A 19,781-nucleotide genomic window follows, 5' to 3' on the forward strand; every position below is an offset into this window, starting at 1 on the left:
ATCCAGAAAAACTGACTGGCTGGGGTTCCCCCAGGACAAGTTTGGGAACCACTGCCCTATGTCAAAGACTGTCACTGTTGACTAGATTAAGGACTTCTTTTACTAAGCTGTGGTAAGCACTAATGTGTGCTTACCACAGCTTAAAAGGGCTTACCATGGGACATGCTGAGGTGTCCTGTGGTACGTTCCGAATGTGCGCTTGCAAACCACACATTAAAATCTGTAAAAACATTATCCTAGGAGGGGGCGTGTCTCAGGGTAGAGAGGGGCATTTTTGCGTTAATCAGTTAGGGGTCCTTATACTAAGCTGTGCAAAAAAGGGACCCGCTGTAGCAGCGAGAGCCATTTGTCCCACGCGTCAGGGCTCTTTTTACTGCAGCGGGTAAAAAGATCCCCTAAAAAAATGGTCATACAGTAAGATTACTCTTACCACGTGGCCATGTGGGGGTTGGAGCTCTTACTGTCACCTATTGAGGTGGCAAGGGCTCCCTGGTGGTAACCGGGCAGCGCATAACAATGCCCGATTACAGTTGGGCTAGTGCCATGCTGTGAAATTAAAATTTATTTTCCAGCATGCTGGAAATGGTGCGCTCAAGCCAGAACTACGTTGGGCTGGCGGTAGTTCCGGGATAGCGTGCAGTAAATCCGCATTGGGCTTGTCAACGCTTTGTAGTGCACCTACATTGCTGTGCCCTAACAGAGTAGCCTGGGATTCAGGGGCATAGCCAGAATTCGGCGGGAGGGGGGACCAGAGCCCGAGGTGAGGGGGCACATTTTAGTTGCCCCCCCGGTGCTGCCGACCCTCCCGCCACTGCCACTGCTGCCGTCGCCACCACCAACTTTGACCTCCCTTGCCGACGACCCTCTCGACCCCCCACCTGCCGCCAACCCGCTGTTGCCGCCACCTTCGCCTACCTTTGCTGGCGGAGGACCCCAACCCCCGCCAGCCGAGGTCCTCTTCTTCCGGCGCAAGGCTTCGTTCTGTTTCTGTGTCTGATGTCCTGCACGTTGTCGTGCAGGATGTCAGACTCGGAAGAAGAGGACCTTGGCTGGCGGGGGTTGGGGTCCCCCGCTAGCAAAGGTAGGTGACGGCGGGTTGGCGGTGGGAGGGGGGGGGTCGAGAGGGTCGTTGGCAGGGGGCTCCAGGGCCAAATCTACGGGGACCTAGGCCCCTGTGGCCCCACGTAGCTATGCCACTGGTGGGAACTGTGTCAGCCCTTATTTGCCTATAAAACAGGTGGCAATAAGGCCTCACATGCAAACTTTTGGCAATGGTCACGTGCTAATGGTGACAACAGTGCATACCAATTAATTCAGGAAAAGGAAAATTGGCCATTTTGGCCTTAGCGCCTGGGAAAGATCCCCGTAAGGATGTGCTAAGGCCACTTTCCACCTCAGCTTTGTCAAAGAACCCGTAAGTGATTTGAAAGAGGATAGAAATTAGGGGGGGGGGGGAAACTCTTCACTATTTGCAAATGGCACCATAGGCCAGTAGTGGCTGATTCTGGTTTGAGTCTGAAGCCTTAAAGAGCAGGAGGAAACTAAAAGACAACAAAAATAAGAATCACCTATCACAGAGTTCAAATCTTAACATGCACGAAGCCTTAATCACCATCCCAGCAGCTTTAAATGGTCTTTCAAAGGCATAGGACGAAATTGCTTAATAACCTGAAAGAGAAGAGCAAACACGCCTTTTCATGATATTTATTTAAGGTGGAATTCCAGTTGCCAACATTTTTTACATTTGAAATCAGTGCCTCTCATACAAGTTCTTCACCTCTATAAGAACACTGCTTTGCTTGGAATGCTGTAGATGCACTGCCACATGGCGATCCTTGTAGCTTCAAGGAAAGGAAGTACGGTGAACAGTGCATTGGAGTAAGAATGCTTTGTAAATTACCGTGGTTGTGAATAGCAGGCATGAGATCCAATGAGGCAGAATTTAGTAGCGAAAACTGCTTCTTCAGATATAATTCTAGTAAAAAAAAAAAAGAAAGCAATCTACAAAATGTCTCTAGACCATTCCCAAGCGTTCTCTCTGCATTTTATAAAAAAATATTTCTTTTGTGAAGTTTTACATTTATCATTATTCCAATACATCCTGACTGATGGTCGCATTCTTCGGTCACAATCTGAAAGTAAATTGCTTGTGGCTCGGAATTGAGAACCACGAAGACTCCGTGGCCTCGCGGAAGGGTTGCCAGTGTGACTGGTTCCTCGACTGAATTACTGTTGCTCCATCCATTCCGTCGCCGCCTTCGGTACCTTCACTACAAACTCCATGGGTTCCTTAGCTTTATTGCTGTAGGCTTGGCGAATTATGTCTACTGCCCTCTGGTGTGTGATGTTTTGCAAGCTTTCTCCATCGACTGAAACCAGTTCATATCCAGCCTAGCAAAGACAAGAGGCAAATTATTGTCAGCTGCTCACAGTCTCTAAATCATTAAAAGAGCAGTTTAGTCTAGCTGCTGCTGAAAGTGGTTTCCAAGGGCACACGAATAGCCATACTGGGTCAGCACTGTTCCCTCTAAGCTGAGCGGGAGTCCTCCGACTGCAGTACTGTCAGGGAGTGGTGGTGCTTCAATTACTAGGGACAGGCAGGTTCCCTGGAGTCTTGCGGAGGGTTTTGTCTGTCCCTCACTATTGAAAACGTGGTAGTGAAACTGCAGCCCCCACTGGCAGCACTGTAGGTGGAGGACTCCCATTGAGCTTAGAGGGAACAGAGGGGCCCTTTTACAAAGCCGTGGGAGGGCTGCTGCGCGGGTAGTGTGCGCCAAATTAGCACTACCACCAGGGCAGTGTGTGCTCCCAGTGGAAATTCAAGTTTGGCATGTGCCGAATCCCATGGGAAAAAAAATATTTTTCTACTTTCTACTGCGGGGGGCATTCCCAGCGGTAATTGGCCGCGTGGCCACATTGGCGCGTGCACCTAAAAAAATGGTTGTACAGTAATATTGCTCTTACCGCGTGACCATGCAGCAGGGAGCACTTACTGCCACCCATTGAGGTGGCGGTAAGGGCTCCCATGGTAACCCGGCAACAAATTATCGCCGGGTTAGTGCTGTGCTAAAAATTACAAAAATATTTTTCATTGCGCCAGAAATGGTGCGCGCTCAAGGCGGAACTAGCGCCAGAGGCCACGTTGGGCCGGCGGTAGTTCCAGGTTGCCGCTCAACAATCCTTTAGTAAAAGGCCCTCTGAGTCAAAGAAGTATTTTCTCTTACTTGTTTTAGAAACATAGAGAAACATAGAAACATGATGGCAGATAAAGGCCAAATGGCCCATCCAGTCTGCCCATCCTCTGTAACCCCTAACTCTTCCTTTTCCTAAGCAATCCCACGTTCTTATCCCATGCCTTTTTAAATTCTGACACGGTCCTTGACTCCACAACCTCCACCGGGAGGCCATTCCACGCTTCCACCACCCTTTCCATGAAATAATACTTTCTTAGATTCCTCCTAAGTCTATTCCCTCTTAACTTCATTGTATGCCCCCTCGTTCCAGAGCTTTCCTTCAGTTGAAAAAGGCTCATTTCCTGTATATTAATGCCCTCGAGATATTTAAACGTCTCTATCATATCTCCTCTCGCCCTCCTCTCTTCCAGCATATAGAGGAGTGGCTTAGTGGTTAGGGTGGTGGACTTTGGTCCTGAGGAACTGAGTTCAATTCCCACTTGAGGCACAGGCAGCTCCTTGTGAATCTGGGCAAGTCACTTAACCCTCCATTGCCCCATGTAAGCCACATTGAGCCTGCCATGAGTGGGAAAGCGTGGGGTACAAATGTAACAAAAATAAAATATATATATATATTGAGGTTCATAAGCCTGTCCCTATATTTTTTGTGTTCAAGACCGCTTACTAATTTTGTAGCTGCCCTCTGGACCGAATCCATCTTATTTATATCTTTTTGTAGGTACGGTCTCCAGAACTGCACACAGTCCTCTAAATGGGGCCTCACCAGAGACGTATACAAGGGCACCATCACCTCCTTAGTCTTTGCACATTTGAAAAAGTAAACAATCGATTTGCATTTACCCATCCACTCCACTCAGGATTTTATAGACCTTTATCATATTCCCCCCTCTATTGACTATTCTCCAAACTGAAGCAGTGGTATAGCAAGAAATGAATTGGTGGTGGTGGTGGTGGGGGGGGGGGGGGGGGTAAGGTTAACATGGATGGCACTAGGCATACAGGTCTGAACTGCAGTGCTACATACACTAATATCAACGAATAATGAGTTAGGTGCACCAGCTGTTATGCATTGTGGGTGACACTTCACCTCAATTATTTCAAGCACTTGACCATGCTAAAACTATATAGACACATATGAAAACAATTCAATTATATTTAAAGATGACTCTAGAGGCAGTGTCTCATAACTGCCTTTAAATATGACCAGACACAAGTGTGCTATTAAAGAATCCAACAGGCTTGATAGTTCTACCCAGGGCCGCTGAGGGACTGAACCGCCGCTCCCTCTCCCCGATTGCTGCCGTTGCTGAAATACCTTGGCTGGCAGGGATCCCAGGCCTTGACAGCAGAAGACGTCTTATTCCTCCAGTGCTGACTGCCTGCCCCTGCGGCTGCTTTTCCTCTCAGGGCATGCTCGTTTTCAAAACCGAGCATGCGCGCCTGAGAGAAAAAGCAGCCGCTCAGCACTGGAGGAAGCTCCGGTTCTTCCCCAGCCTCCAAGGGGAGCCTGGCGCTGAAGTTTTCTCTTTCCTGCTCCTGTGGGGACGCGATCACTCAGGTCCTGTCAGGAGCAAGAGAGAGAGAGAGAGACCCCAGCGCCAGGCCCCCTTGGGGGCCCAGGCCCGGGCAATTTTGTCCCCCCTCGGTGGCCCTGGTTCTACCACAGGTCTCCACATTAGGAGTCCCGTGCAAAAAAACAATCTCTCTAGTGTATAGGAGTGGAGGAGTGGCCTAGTGGTTAGAGCACCAGTCTTGACATGCAGAGGTGGCCAGTTCAAATCCCACTGCTGCTCCTTGTGATCTTGGGCAAGTCACTTAACCCTCCATTGCCTCAGGTACAAACTTAGATTGTGAGCCCTCCAGGGACAGGGACATACCCAGTGTACCTGAATGTAACTCACCTTAAGCTACTACTGAAAAGGTGTGAGCAAAATCTAAATTGGTGGAGTGGCCTAGTGGTTAGGGTGGTGGACTTTGGTCCTGAGGAACTGAGTTCGATTCCCAGCACAGGCAGCTCCTTGTGACTCTGAGCAAGTCACTTAACCCTCCATTGCCCTCCGCATTGAGCCTGCCATGAGTGGGAAAGTGTGGGGTACAAATGTAACAAAAATTAAAAAAAAAGTAAATATTCAGTGTGGATATCTTGAAACCTGGCCTGTCTCTGTGGACCAGAATTAAGTTGCCCTGCTTAGAAACATGAAGGTACTTGATTGTTTCTGCTATTTGTCATAAGCTTTCCTGTCAATTACTGTCCCTCTTTTACATTATGTTATTGTTTTTACGACTCTGTAAACTACCTTGACCTATCTTAGATTTGGAGGTATATTAAGATTCAATAAATGATAATGATAAACAATAAACCCATTATAAACATCAGATCCAATCAAATAATACTATACTTTTACACTGAAGGCAGAAAACATTGCAATAATTACAGTAAAACAGTAGTAATCATATGTATATAGAAAGTGCCAAGTTCATTCAGACCAATAGTACATCAGGGCAAGCATCCTTTCTCCGACAGCGGCCATTCTGAGGCCCCGATGCTCAAAACTCCAGCGCTGTATGGAACAGCTCTGGAAAAATAGCACCGGAACAGCGCAGCAAAACCACTTCCTAATGCTAAACGCTAGTGGTATGCAAATATAGGCGCACTGTTAGCGTTGAGCATCAGGAAGTTAAAGGGGAGGATTGTGCCTGGGCATGTGCACAAGAGGAGAAAAATCCACAGATGGGGCAGGGAGAGAAGGAGCGGCTGAAGGATGTTTTAGCTGCCAAACAAGGCTCGCGGTAAAAATCAGCTGGCGGCATAGGAGCCAACTTTTCAAAATTATTGGGGGTGCTAAGCCCAATGGAAATAACCCCTCCCTGGACACATACAAGGAATTTTCTCAATATTGGGGGTGCTCAAGCACCCACAGAGTCAGCTCCAATGGGCCTGGCGGTAAATGCTAGCGTGGTTTTGTAAATGGCCCCCTCAGCGTCTCCAGGCCAGGTTTGGGAAGGCCTACACTAAAAGTAAAACAAAAGGTTTACTTTGGTCTCCTGAAGAATACTCTTGTCGACCTTCAGAATACATTTTGTTGCCACAGAAAAGGTCTTAGGTGATGATGACTTTACACAGGCTCTGCCAAATATCTTTTCTAAAAATTAGCTTTTCCTTTTTTCCCCTTCAACTCAGCTACTTTCCATCGATTAGGATCGATAAAGCAGAATGCTTATGATGTGCTCATTCGTGTTGGCTTTCTGCCGCCCTCCATTTGTCAACCCCCCTCCCCCCCCCCAATCTGAGAGTGCCCCAGCAGGGAGGCAGATAGTATTGTGCATGCAATGTGTTAGCATAATTAAATGATTACTCCTCCACCTCGCACTAAAAGTGATAAGATTATACTGCAGAAAATTGTCTTGGTGAATAATTGCTGACAGCTTAATAAGTTTTCTGTTTAAAAGACGTGTAAATTAGTCACAGCTTTCTTGCTCATGAAATAGCTTAAGCAATTAAGTTTACATACACTTGGTAATAGGAAAATGTAATGTTTTGTATTTACATAGTTATTAACTGCCTTTAGCAATAAGCTAACAGAATAAAAATTACTGCTCACGTACCCCTCCCCCCCCCCCCCCCCCCCCAGAAAGTTCAGGCTCTAATGTATCTGCTTACATCTATGTATGACTTCATATACTTGAAGTGTTAATATCACAGTTAACTCAAATGCAACAAAATATACAGGAAAGGGCAGTTCTAACGGACATGGGAGCCCTTTTACAAAGGCGGGCCAAAAATTGGCCTGCGGTAGTGTGGGCTCGTGTTTTTGATGCATACGCGACCATTTCTCCACTGTGTCTGGAAAAAAAGGGTTTTTTTTGGGGGGGGGGGGCGGGAAACGGACATGCGGCAAAATTAAAACCAGCATGCGTCTATTTATAGCCTGAGCCCTTAACGCCACCCGTTGACTTAGCGGTAATGGCTCATGGGTTACCTGAGCGGTAATTGTCCAGCACGCATCAACTGTCGATTACAGCTGGGAAGGCCCCCATGGTAGAAGACAGAAAATTATTTTCTACCGCGGGTTTTTGGCGCACGCCAAAATTGGAATTACCACCAAGTGCACACGCTAGCCAGGCGGTAATGCTGATTTGATGCGCGCTGCATGTGCGTAGGCCTGTACGCACATTTGTAAAAGGGCCTTAGGGTAAAACAGAATCTTATGCTAAAAATGCGTAACCACAGTATTTCACTGAGTGCTTGTCATGTAACAGTGTATGTAGGCATCCTTCTGCTTATGTAGCAGATTTTACCAAACTCTATTACACCATTCCACATCAAGAGGAAAACAGTAACATATTTCAGAGAAGTGCAAAGCAGAGAGGTAGAGTCCCACAGAAAGTATTGCAATAATAAAGAATAGTTTTGAGAGGCTAATTTTTAGGCACACACATATGGTTGTTATTCACTATCTGCCTTTAACACTTGCATAAGATTCCTTCTGCTTGCATAACAAGAAAAAAAACAGCACTTAAATATGAAAGACTGACATAAAATCCTCTCTGCCAAACCTCCTATGCTACCTTTGACCCTTGCAGAAAAATTCTCGCATTGTGCGCTTGTCAAAAACGGGTTGCGTACTTGTCTGCATTGCACACAATACTTTAATTAGCTCGTTAGCATAAAACCTGAATGCAACCTGCGCTGTGTCTTCCTGCACAAGCGAACACCCACCTGCAGTCCGCAGGAACCCCATGGTTGCTTTTTTGCATCTGCCCCTATCTGCTACCTTTCAGTGCAGTGCTTTTACTTCTGAGTTTTCTGTGCTAAAAAGGTTGCAAATTTGGGGAGTAAGATGAATATGGGAAAATCATGAGGAAACCGCTGTGCTTAAAGATAGCCTGGCTTATTACATCCGCCTCTCTGATTCCCTGTGTGTAGTCCTCCTTGCTAGCTCACCTGCTTTTGGGGGTGTGGAGTAATTCATCTTATCCCTTCAGACTGTAAAATGTTTTATTCATGGATCTCTTTCATGTAACAGAAATTACTAATCAAGAGGTTTGTGTTCTCTTTTCAAAGATAACCAAAACTTGACCTACTTTAATACTTCCTTGCTTTTCCCTTCCAATCAATGCCAAACAATTCTTTCTAATCCAACTCCCTAACTGGTGAGGGGCTTTGCCTAGCAAGACTGGAAGTGATGTGGCTTTAAAATTTATTTATTTGCCTTCTCCTCTTTTCATCAAAAGCAACAAAAATATAACTAAAGGCCTCAGCTGGCAATATAAAAATATAATGGAATATTCCATTTTTGAGTTTTGTTTGTTTTTTTGTACTATGAATTAGAGCATTCTATGCCTTTCCTGCCTCATGAAGAGGTGAGAGAGTACACAGAATTCATGTAGTAAATCACTCAATCTTCATCCATTCCGACCCTCCACTTATACCTCATACGATCACTATACAACTTTGTATTTGTTATCCACCGACTTGACGGTACTATGTAAGCCACATTGAGCCTGCAAGTAGATGGGAAAATGTGGGGTACAAATGCAACAAATAAATAAAACAGAGTGAACTCCAGAAAAGTAGAGGATGGTACACAGCTTCAAACCTGTATGGAAAACAAGTCTTTATTTCCAAGTACCAATAAATTTAGACCTGACATGGGTCCGTGTTTTTCGGTGGAGATACCACCTGAGTCAGGGGTCTAATAAAATTGCTTTCTATAAAAACAAAATTCTGTAAAATGGTGCTAGATAGAATGGAATCTACTATGATGCAAGTAATGAAAAGGACCACAATACACTTCCTTCTTTTATCGGCTGGAACTGTAGTGTATAATGTTTTTGTTGTCTGTAATTAATTATAAGTAGTTTTATCAACACATAGACGGACAATCTCTTGCACAAACAGAGCTTTTTTTTTTTTTTTTAGTGTACCTGGGGCAATGGAGGGTTAAATGACTTGCCTAGAGTCACAAGGAACTGCAGTGGGAATCAAATTCAGTTCCCCTGGTCCTTAGGCCACTACTCCTCCACTCAACAAAATGGAAGTAGGATTGGTAAAGGGATTGGAAATAGAAGAGGGAATTGTGGGATGGGTCAGAAGAAATTGAAGGGAATCCTTAGGATCTGGGGAGGGCCATGGAGAGGACAGGGAGGTGTTTCTCCCCTGGTTCCAGCCTTGTTTTTCCTCACCTCTCTTTCCCTGTCCTCCCCCCCACAACCTCTGGGCCCTTACTCTCTCTCTCCCCTCCCACTTCAGTACTCCTTTTTCTCCCTTCCTCTCTCCAATCTTTTCTCTCTGGTCCTATCTGTCTTCCTTCCAGGTGCTCTTACACACACCTCAACCTATCTTCCCTCTAGATCCCTTTCACATATACTTGGATCACACCCAGACCTCTTTTCACACACATACCATTCCCAATCCCTCTTTTCACACGAACTTCCTATCCCCCTCTATTCACGGAACCCCAGCCCCTCTTTCATTTAACCCCCTTCCATATTCCAGCCCATCTTACACACAATGCTCCCATTCCTGTATTCACATTACCCCCCATTCCTCAGTTCTTGTGTCATACAACCCTCCGTTCTCCAGCCTCTTGGTCACACAACCTCTCCTCAACCTTCTTGCATCCTTCTTCTCCTCAATCCCTCCTCCACAGTGATTCTGGAGGAGCCAACCAATTCTACTGGGAAGGACCAGTGTTTGCAGCTATTCTTATGGCTATGGAATCACTGGTGACCACTGAGTAGGGTAAGAGAGCTCAGTGGCGTAGCCAAGGTGGGCCTGGGTGGGCCCAGGCCCACCCAATTTGAGCTCAAGCCCACCCAGTAGCAGCACACCTATGATGTGGCTAGCAGAGATCCCCAAGCTCCACCAGCCGAAAACTCCCAACAACTGTCCCTCCTGAATACCTTGTAAATAGAAGATCTTGGCCTGCAGCGAGCAGCGACTGACACATACTGTTCACACCAGCCCCACAGCTTTCCCTTTGATGTATTCCTGCATATTGGAAACAGGAAGTTGCATCAGAGAGAAGGCTGTGGAGCCAACATGAGTAGTGCGTATTAGTTGTTGTTCGCTGCCAGTGAAAATCTGCTATTTAAAAGGTATGCAGGGAAGGGGGGGATGTTTGAGAGACCATATCGCATGCAGGCTGTATGGTTGCCATGTGAAATAAAAAAAACAAGCCAAACAACTTGAAGGCATCACCTTCCTATTAGACTAACTTGGTACATATATGATTAGCTTTTCAGAATTATGCTGCCTTTGCTCATTCAGCTTAGATCTGATTAAGTTTCAAGTTTATTGACATTTCATTAAGGATATTATCGTCAGTCATAGAAGTAAATTGTAGACTGAAAGGTCAGAAGTTAAAGAAAAAATAAGATTCCAAAGGCACAAGGTAACACAGCACAAAGAAGAATAAGATGACTCTCCTTTTGAGGGGTTAGAAAAGTGGGACATGAAGGAACATAAATGCAGGCCAGACTGCTACATTAATGACCTTACAATCAGAATTGATCAATATATGTACAAGAAACTTCAAAACGACCCAGAAACATATAACATTAATATTAAAATGATCATATGCTTTGACTCAAACACAACAGGGCTTGACAGAAGCTTGGTTTCCTCATTTATCATCCAATCTATATGAAACCTATCCACTCTTCCTCAGCTACCTGGGGTTCAATATTCAGCATGAGTTAACCGGCCTGGAACGTCCGCCAACCGGTGAATTATTGGTCATTTTCAGCAGCATTTAACTGGTTATTGCCACTGAAATCAGTTAGCACCAAAAATAAAGCCAGCGATGTTGGGGGCATTCCAGAGGCATGACCTCTTAAGTCCTGATATTCGGAACTTAACTGGTCAGACTTAGCAGCCAAATAAGGCCATATAAAAAAACAGGCCTATCTTTGCCCGATAAGCCATGGCCGGTTAAATCTGAATATCGACTTAACTGGTCATGCGCTAGCCAGCACATGTACAGAGAGGTTTGCATTTGACAACAGATTATTTGCATTTTAGGAAACAACTTAAAACTGTACATTTTAGAAAATTTGTTTAACTTTATTCAGACTAATGATTACTTATGTCATTTTGTATGCCATGTAATTCCTAAGGACTATACCTTGGGTTCTTGATTTTCGTAAACCGCTTAGAATTTGTGGTTTTAGTGGTATATAAGTGTCATGTAATAATAATAATAATAATAATAATAAATACTATCCAGGTTGAATGCCAGCAGTGGGCAAAGTGATGCCCACCGCAGCTGAATATCGGGGGGGGGGGGGGGGGGGGGCTAGGAACAAGTTTTCAAAGACTGTTTTGTGCATGGAGAGCCCCTGAGGTAGCCCTTTGTTTGGGCGAAACTTGGCCAAGTCGGGCATAGCTTTCTACCCCTCTGCGTCTGTTGCTAATAAAAGCACCACTGGAATTTGATTGGATCTTGATTACTGGACTGTCTGTTTTTTTTTTATTCGATCTGCTCTTAATATTTAACCATCTCAACTCAGTCACCTACTTTTTAACGCTTCTTACTCTCTTACCTATCTATATGCTCCATCTTTGCTTTACCCTTCACTATCAATTATAATGTTCTATTACATATTGTGTTGACATTGTAAGTGGTGTACTCTGCCATACTTTGTATTGCTATTTGAATATTTTTACTGCTGGAACTGCCTATTGCTCATGTTTGATCTGTTCTTACTGTAGACTACCTTGAGTGAATTCCTTCAAAAAGGCGGTAAATAAAATCCTAATAAATCCTAAATCCTAATCTTGATTTTGTGTCGGTCTGGCTCTTCTGGATTGACTGCCATAATGCCATGACATATATAATTTTAGTGATGCATAAGTTAGGCATTCCTGTGGGTGGGCTTGGGGTGGGAATTACACACCTATGCCTATATTTGTTATTTTTGGAAGTATTTACTTAAAATTACACTGAAAAAGGCACCAGCACAAAGAAGCAGGTTTCTGTTTGTGCCCATACTTTTCCCTTGTAAATTTTGAAAGAGAAATGTTTTCCTTTGAAAACTGGTACAAAGTCTATGGGTAGATAGTACCTGCAGACAGGGCAGGTGCAACCTTTAGGCAAGGGAAGGCTAGGCAGTCACCTAGGACAGAAGCTTCTAGAGGGTGGCAAAAACAATAGATCATGACAACTACACAAGCTGAAAGAAATAATTGGAGATATGTGTACCAGCAGGGAAGGTGGGCAGTTTTCAGGAGACCCTGAAGTGTGGGAATTGTGGAATGAAACTTTGGATGTTTAAATGAATTTGTTAACTAACTCTGTGCCCCATTTACGAAGCTGAAGCAAAAGTGGGCCTGCGCTGGTGTCGGCGTGTGTTTTTGATGTGCGCCGAGGCCCCCTTTTACTGCAGCAGGGTAAAAGGCAGGTCTTTCTTGTTTTTCGGGAAATGGCTGTGCAGCAACTAAAGAACTTGCTGCGCAGCTATTTCGGGGGACAAGGGGGAGCACTTATTGCCACCCATTGAGGTGGCGGTAAGGGCTCCCACACTAACCCAGTGTCATGGTTGGGACTGTATCCACGCCTACACTCACCTCGCCTCCTGGTGACCAGGCCCTATGGCTGCTGCGGACTGTCTTCTTCCTGTTTCCCAAACATGTTCCAGCCCTGTCTGCTTTCAGTTTCCATTCCAGCTCTGCCTGAACCCTGTTCCAGCCAAGCCTCTTTGAGAATCCTGAAGCCTGTTTGAGAATCCTGAATCCTGTTCCTGCCTTGTTTATGGTCTTGCTTACAGTCAAGCCAAGCCCGTTCCAGAATCCAGTTCCAGCCAAGCCTGTTTGAGAATCCTGAATCCTGTTCCTGCCTTGTTTATGGTTACAGTCAAGCCAAGCCCGTTCCAGAATCCAGTTCAGCCAAGCCTGTTTGAGAATCCTGAATCCTGTTTGAGAATCCTATCTACAGCTTCAGCTCCAGTCGGTTGTTCCAGTTCTGCTTATTCTAGCCCTGCTCATCTACAGATTCAGTTCCCATCCTGCTAGTTCCGGTCCTGCTTGTACCAGCCTGTCTGTGTTCAGCCTCGCTTCCTGTTTGGGTGGTTCACCTGCTGCTGCTAGTCACTGGCAGTGGTCCAAGGGCTCACTACTCCGGACTCCGTGACAGTCCGTGACACCCAGCAGTAATCGGGCAGTGCACAGCACTGCCAATTACAGCTGGGTACACACCGGCGCTACAAAAATATGATGCACGCTGGGGGTGGGAACTACCACTGGGCTGCTGTGGTAGCCTGGTGGTACTTCCCATTTAGCGAACGGTAAGCCCGCATTCGGCTTACAGCTGCTTTGTAAAATGACCTCTCTGTTAATAAGTACAAATGTAAAGCTATATTTATGGCCTTGACTGATATAGGCTGCCATTGCACCGGTGATTCTTCCATATGAAAAGGATGTTTTAAAATTTTAACATATGAAGATTTTGCTATCTGGAAAGAATTTTGCTTTTTTGAGTGAAAGACTATTGCGTGGGATATTTTTTTCTGGGATTTTTTTGGCCTGACACAGATTGAATCGGGTCTTTTTCTCCAGAGTTTTCTATGTGTATTTAATGGAGGAGCAGTCACGCCATTGATAGAAATGGATCTTAATTGTTCTCATTCTTTTATAAACAAATGTGGGTTCGAAGATTTTGAGGATCCTGCTCCTTCTTTTTCTTTTTTTGTATTTGTGATTTTTTGGAGTAAATGTGGAATGATATTGTGAACATTTATCTTACTCAGCACTCTCTTAATGACAGATGCTTTGTTAAGATTTTGATATTTTTGCTGTAATTTCTGTCATTTTCCCTTTATTTTTATACAGTTTTCAAATAGACCATTTACCCAGATTATTCTGGGAAGGGGTGGTGTTGGAATAATCATGATATTGGGGGAGGGCAGCTGAGGGGCCTAATGATAACTGGAAGGGGTGCAAGGGCAGGGCCGCCGCGAGAGGGGACTAGGGGGGCAAACTTCCCCGGGCCCTGCCTCCAAGGTGGGGTCCGGGCTTGGGACCGGCGCTGGCAAGTTTCTTCTTGCCTACTTCTGGGTCTGTCCTCTCCTGCTCCTGCGTGCCACCCAGGACCCCGGATGATTACATTAACGCGTTAATGTAATCAGATTACTCCTTAATGCAATCATCCGGGTCCTGAATCCCGGCACACAGGAGCACTGGAGCAGGAGAGGACAGAGCGACGGGAGCAGTGCAGCAATGACTCGGAGACAGAAAGGTGCAGGTGCAGGAGCTGCGGCCTGGGGAAGGGGAAGCGCGCAGTGGTCCAGTCTTGCCCCGGGCCTGGCTGTGTTTCTCAGCAGCCCTGTGCAAGGCTAAAGGTTTGCCTAGGGCACTTAATACCCATGCCTCAGCTCTCCTGTAGACTTTACACTTTTACGCACAGCTGAGAAACTGCACCTTCAGGTTGTACAGTAATCAGTTTTTCTGTTCTAATGAATTATATAGCAACGATGTTGGTTGTAAGGTAAAAAGTGCGAAAAGAAGCTTCATGTATTGTGGAGACAATCAATGAAAGGAGCATCATGAAACCAAGCTCCATGTTCTTGTTCTGGTGTTTGGTTTGAAATGCTAGGCAATGAATGGGTGAACAAGAGTTGTATGTGACCAAGGATATCATGGTTGTGCCTTTAGAGAAACACCCTTTTAGGATTGGATTTCTTTCTTCTTTGAAGACATTGTTGTGGAAGAAAGGAGTCAACCTCTTCATGCTTGAGATGTATCTTAACAGTGTGAGATGGTGCGTTTCATTCAGTGTATGTGCAACAGGCATCTGATCCTAGTTCTACTTGATATGGGGGGGTGGGGGAGGGAAGATGATTACCTGTCATTCGGTGATGAAACAGATTACCTGCATTTTTAAATTAGCTTCACCACTTCATTTCCAGTCACACGCCCTGCTTGCCATGGGTGGCTAGTCACACAAACAATAGGACTCTTATAGGAACTAGCAACGTATTGTTGTTGAAAGTATCCCTTGGGGGCGGGACTCTTGATGGAAAGGAATTACAGGCTAACTCATGGGCAGTTGAAAGTTATTGATTACAGTGGCAGAAACTGCTTGAACAATGACCCTTTGTTGGGTGAACGTCATCGTTAAGAACCAGAAATAACCGTGTAGATTAATATGCTTATGGTGTACTGATTCTTCTAACCAGAACAATGATTTTCTTGTTTGGGAGAAATCATCCCGAATACTTCATTGTCTCCTCCTCCACGATGACCCTTTGTGCTAATGTCCACATATGTGAATGGTAATTAAATTCTCTCTCTCTAAACAGGAGTGAAGCACATTTTATAATCCTGGTCTGTTCAGAAATAATTATGTGTACATTAGAAGGAGGAAGGATAGAATGGTTTGGGAGGGAGAAAGCACAGGAAGGAAACAATGTGATAATAATACTAATACAGACAAATAGATTTTTGGATTAGTGGACTATAAAACTGCTCAAATAAATAACAATAAAAGTATACAGCACCTTTTGTTCAAAGAGGATTTCAAAAAATACATACAGTTCTTCATATATGCAAGATCTACTGGTATTATTGCAAGCAAACTGAACACTTAGAGGAGGGACAGGTGAACACTATAGAAAAAGCCTATGAACTATGGGGGGGTAGTGATTAAGGTATGTAACAGATTATTCCTTACTGCATGCAAAGCAGCAATAATGTGTGTTATATTACCGTAACATACATCAATATTTACAGTGGTACATATAGTACTGCGATGCAAAGCATGCAAATGTATGCAAAACACTTCATTACCACGGGGCCCTGGGGCTTCTTAGCATTTAGGGGCCCTTTTACTATGCGGCGGTAAGCCCAATTTGGGCTCACTGCTCGCCATTCTGGAACTACTACTGGGCTACCGCAGGAGGCCCCCCACCCCCCAGTATGTGCCATTTCTGGCGCTACAAAAATATTTTCTATGTTTGTAGTGCCAGTGCTTACCCGGTGGTAATCAGACAGTGCCACGTGGCTGCCCGGTTACCGCTGGATTAGCACGGGAGCCCTACTGCCACCTCAATGGGTGGCGGTAAGTGCTCCCCCCCCCCCCCGAAACGGCCACGCGTAGGTGGGTCACTTACTGCACGGCCATTTCTTTTTGGGGAAAAAAGGACAGCCTTTTACCAGCCGCAGTAAAAATGTGTACTATTTTATGTGTAAACCGCATAGAACTGATATGGTTAATTACGGTATAAAAGTATTTTTCTTTTAGTGTGGTTTTAGTTCCAGACAGAAGGCAGCTGCAATTACTGGCAGAAAGGATAAACTGAACTGGTGATGCTCTGAGTCATAACCCTAACCAGATTCTTTACCTTGAGATGGCCGCTCTATGAATGCTGCTCCTCCGGGAAAGACGTGATCGACCTTCACCACGGGCTGCACTTTGGACTCGATTCCTCCCGAGCCACTAATCCCTGCAGAAAACAGAGCAAAGTCTGGGCTGAGTGAAAACAACTACTTTTACTATCTCACTTTCATTTTTCATTCTTTCCACCTCATCGTTTTGCCACTATATCTACCAGATATCAATCATGTTGCAAAATTTGAGGGATATTTTAACAGCAGCAAGGACAGAGGGCTTCAACAGATTACACAGGGCCCTTTTACTAAGCTGAGTACAGCATCTATGCGCGCCCAACGCACGCCAAAATATTGTTATTGTCTGTATAATGATGTTTTTTTGTGTTATTTTTTTGTTCTGTGATTAAGAGTATGGTTACACTCTTTTATATTAGGTATTTTTTACCATATTTCAAATGATGGCCATTTTCAATACTCTTGAAAAGTTAAGTACCCAAGCACTTCACATTTTAATCTTCTGAAATTAACACAGAGCGAAATGTTTATCTGAACTTAGGTTTTCTAGATAAACCTTTTCATTAGTCAAGTTTTCTTTTACTTAAATATTCCTACTTTTGATGTTTTGACATAAACCCACCCAAGGACTGTCTCTGTTTGAGACAGTGACAGTTGTCAGCTCATACACCTCTTCTCCCCTCTTACTGTGGCAGGTCTGGGATGGTTCATCAGATTTTATCACCCAGTCACTGGCAGCAGCTGGACCTCTTGGGTAGACCACTGACAGGAATAGAACCCTCAAAGATCTGAGATAACGGTGGCCTTGATTTCTTGCTTTAGCATGTGGTGTTTTCCGAGTTGATTTTGGGGTGCCTGGTTTCCCTTTATCATGTGCATCACCCCCATTTTCAGTAGCACGCAAGGAGCCCTCTTCGTCCTGAACAGACTGGGTTGTAGCTTTGTTGCAGTTTTGGAGTCTTAGAGCTTTCAGAAAGCTTGAAAGTTTTCAGTGATTCTGTTAGCAACCAGTTAGGTCTGGTGAGACCGGTGGCTGCAGCCTGGAAGGGAGGGCTTTGCAGAGCGTAGGCATCTACTGGCACATCTTCAAGAGGAGTATAGTTCTTGGAATGTGTGCGTTTACTGAGCTTTGAGTCAGACACTTTCAGCCTTTCCATTTCTGCCTTCAGTAGATTCGTCTCATTCAATGAGTCATCTGCTGGCTTTAGATGGAAGCCTCCTTGGGAATCTGTAATGAAACCAGAAACCAGATTAATACATTCATACACCCCTTTGTTAAAATCATATACTTCGCGGTTAACATATTCACCTGCACTTCTATTAACCCCTCTGTTAAAACATTTGTATACCCATCTGTTAATACATTCATATACCCTCTTAACAAATTTGTATGCCCTTCTGTTAACACATTCGTATATCCCTTGGTGAGCCAACGGACTGTGAAACTTTCTAGGATTTAAATCTGTGACCTTGTGTGCTGCAGACCAGAGACTTGTCGTTGAGCCGAGGTCACTTAGCTGCAACCCAATTTCAAGGACCCATGAGCTGCAGTGTAGAAGGAAATGTATGCCCCCCCCCCTGGACAAGTCCACTGGACCAGCAAGAGGTGTGTTAATCAGTGACCAGTGAGCAAGGTAGACACATTCTTGCAAGTACAACTTCTTGGTGGGCCTGTTCTATGTTTATTGCTGTCCAGCTCCTGTTTAATGCTCTGGAACGCTTTACCTAGAAACATTAGAACTGTGAACACCCATCTAAAATTTCAAAGAGACCTCAAGACTCACCTCTACCGGAAGCCTACCCAGCAGACCCTAACTAATTCATGAACACTGCATCACATCTTTCGATCTAAGAAATGAACAATACCCCTTCCACATAATCCTATTACTTCAAACTGTACGAATTTTACCACTCCAGTTATATTAAGTGTACTTCTACCCTCATTCTACTCTGTATTGCTCACTAGAATCTGTAGTCCCATCCCCAGAGACTTATCAGCCTCATTGGGATTACTTTTCTCTATATGCTACTATATATTCGTCCAGAGTTGTATTATCTTTTCCGGAACCTTATCAGCTTCCTTGCACCTACTGTTACTCTATTTTCCATGTATATATTCCTGGAGTTGGTACTCTCCTCTCCGGAACCTGTAAGCCACATTGAGCCTACTGCTATGTGGGGAAAATGTGGGATACAAATGTAATAAATAAATAAATTCCCCTCTGTTAACACATTAACATACCTCCCCCCTCCCGTTAACAAATTTGTATACCCTTCTGTTAACACATTTGTATACCCCTCTCTTATTTTTATTTATTTATTTTTTTGTTACATTTGTACCCCGCGCTTTCCCACTCATGGCAGGCTCAATGCGGCTTACATGGGCAATGGAGGATTAAGTGACTTGCCCAGAGTCACAAGGAGCTGCCTGTGCCTGAAGTGGGAATTGAACTCAGTTCCTCAGGACCAAAGTCCACCACCCTAACCACTAGGCCACTCCTCCACTGTTGCTACTATTTGTGATTCTACATGGAATGTTGCTATTCCACCAATGTGGCCGCGCAGGCTTCTGCTTCTGTGAGTCTGACGTCCTGCACGTACGTGCAGGACGTCAGACTCACAAACAGAAGCCTGCGCAGCCTTCTGCATGGAATGTTGCTAGTGGAATAGCAACATTCCATGTAGAATCTGCAATAGTAGCAACATTCCTTGTAGAATCTCCAATAGCATCTATTTTATTATTGTTACATTTGTACCCTGCGCTTTCCCACTCATGGCAGGATCAATGCGGCTTACATGGGCAATGGAGGGTTAAGTGACTTGCCCAGAGTCACAAGGAGCTGCCTGTGCCTGTAGGAATCGAACTCAGTTTCTCAGGACCAAAGTCCACCTCCCTAACCACTAGGCCACTCCTCCACTGTTGCTACTATTTGTGATTCTACATGGAATGTTGCTATTCCACCAATGTGGCCGCGCAGGCTTCTGATTCTGTGAGTCTGACGTCCTGCACGTACGTGCAGGACGTCAGACTCACAGAAACAGAAGCCTGCGCAGCCTTCTACATGGAATGTTGCTAGCAACATTCCATGTAGAATCTCCAATAGTAGCAACATTCCATGTAGAATCACAAATAGTAGCAACAGTCCATTTAGAATCTCCAATGGTATCTATTTTATTTTTGTTACATTTGTACCCTTACATGGGGCAATGGAGGGTTAAGTGACTTGCCCAGAGTCACAAGG

General features: G+C 44.8%; 1 protein-coding gene across 1 annotated transcript in view; it reads right to left on the reverse strand.

The window, feature by feature from the left end:
- Nucleotides 1–1,465: 1,465 nt before the first annotated feature.
- Nucleotides 1,466–19,781, reverse strand: part of PDZD7 (PDZ domain containing 7) — a 170,731-nt gene continuing 152,415 nt past the window's right edge. Inside the window, exons 19-21 of the mRNA XM_030204729.1 lie at nt 17,469–17,767; nt 2,231–2,391; nt 1,466–1,541 (exon numbers count right to left, since the gene is read on the reverse strand). Of these exons, the coding sequence (XP_030060589.1) occupies nt 1,466–1,541; nt 2,231–2,391; nt 17,469–17,767 (536 nt within the window). The remainder of the gene's footprint in view (nt 1,542–2,230; nt 2,392–17,468; nt 17,768–19,781) is intronic.

Source organism: Microcaecilia unicolor, chromosome 5 (genome assembly GCF_901765095.1).
Source record: "Microcaecilia unicolor chromosome 5, aMicUni1.1, whole genome shotgun sequence".
NCBI classification, from domain to species: Eukaryota; Metazoa; Chordata; class Amphibia; order Gymnophiona; family Siphonopidae; genus Microcaecilia; species Microcaecilia unicolor.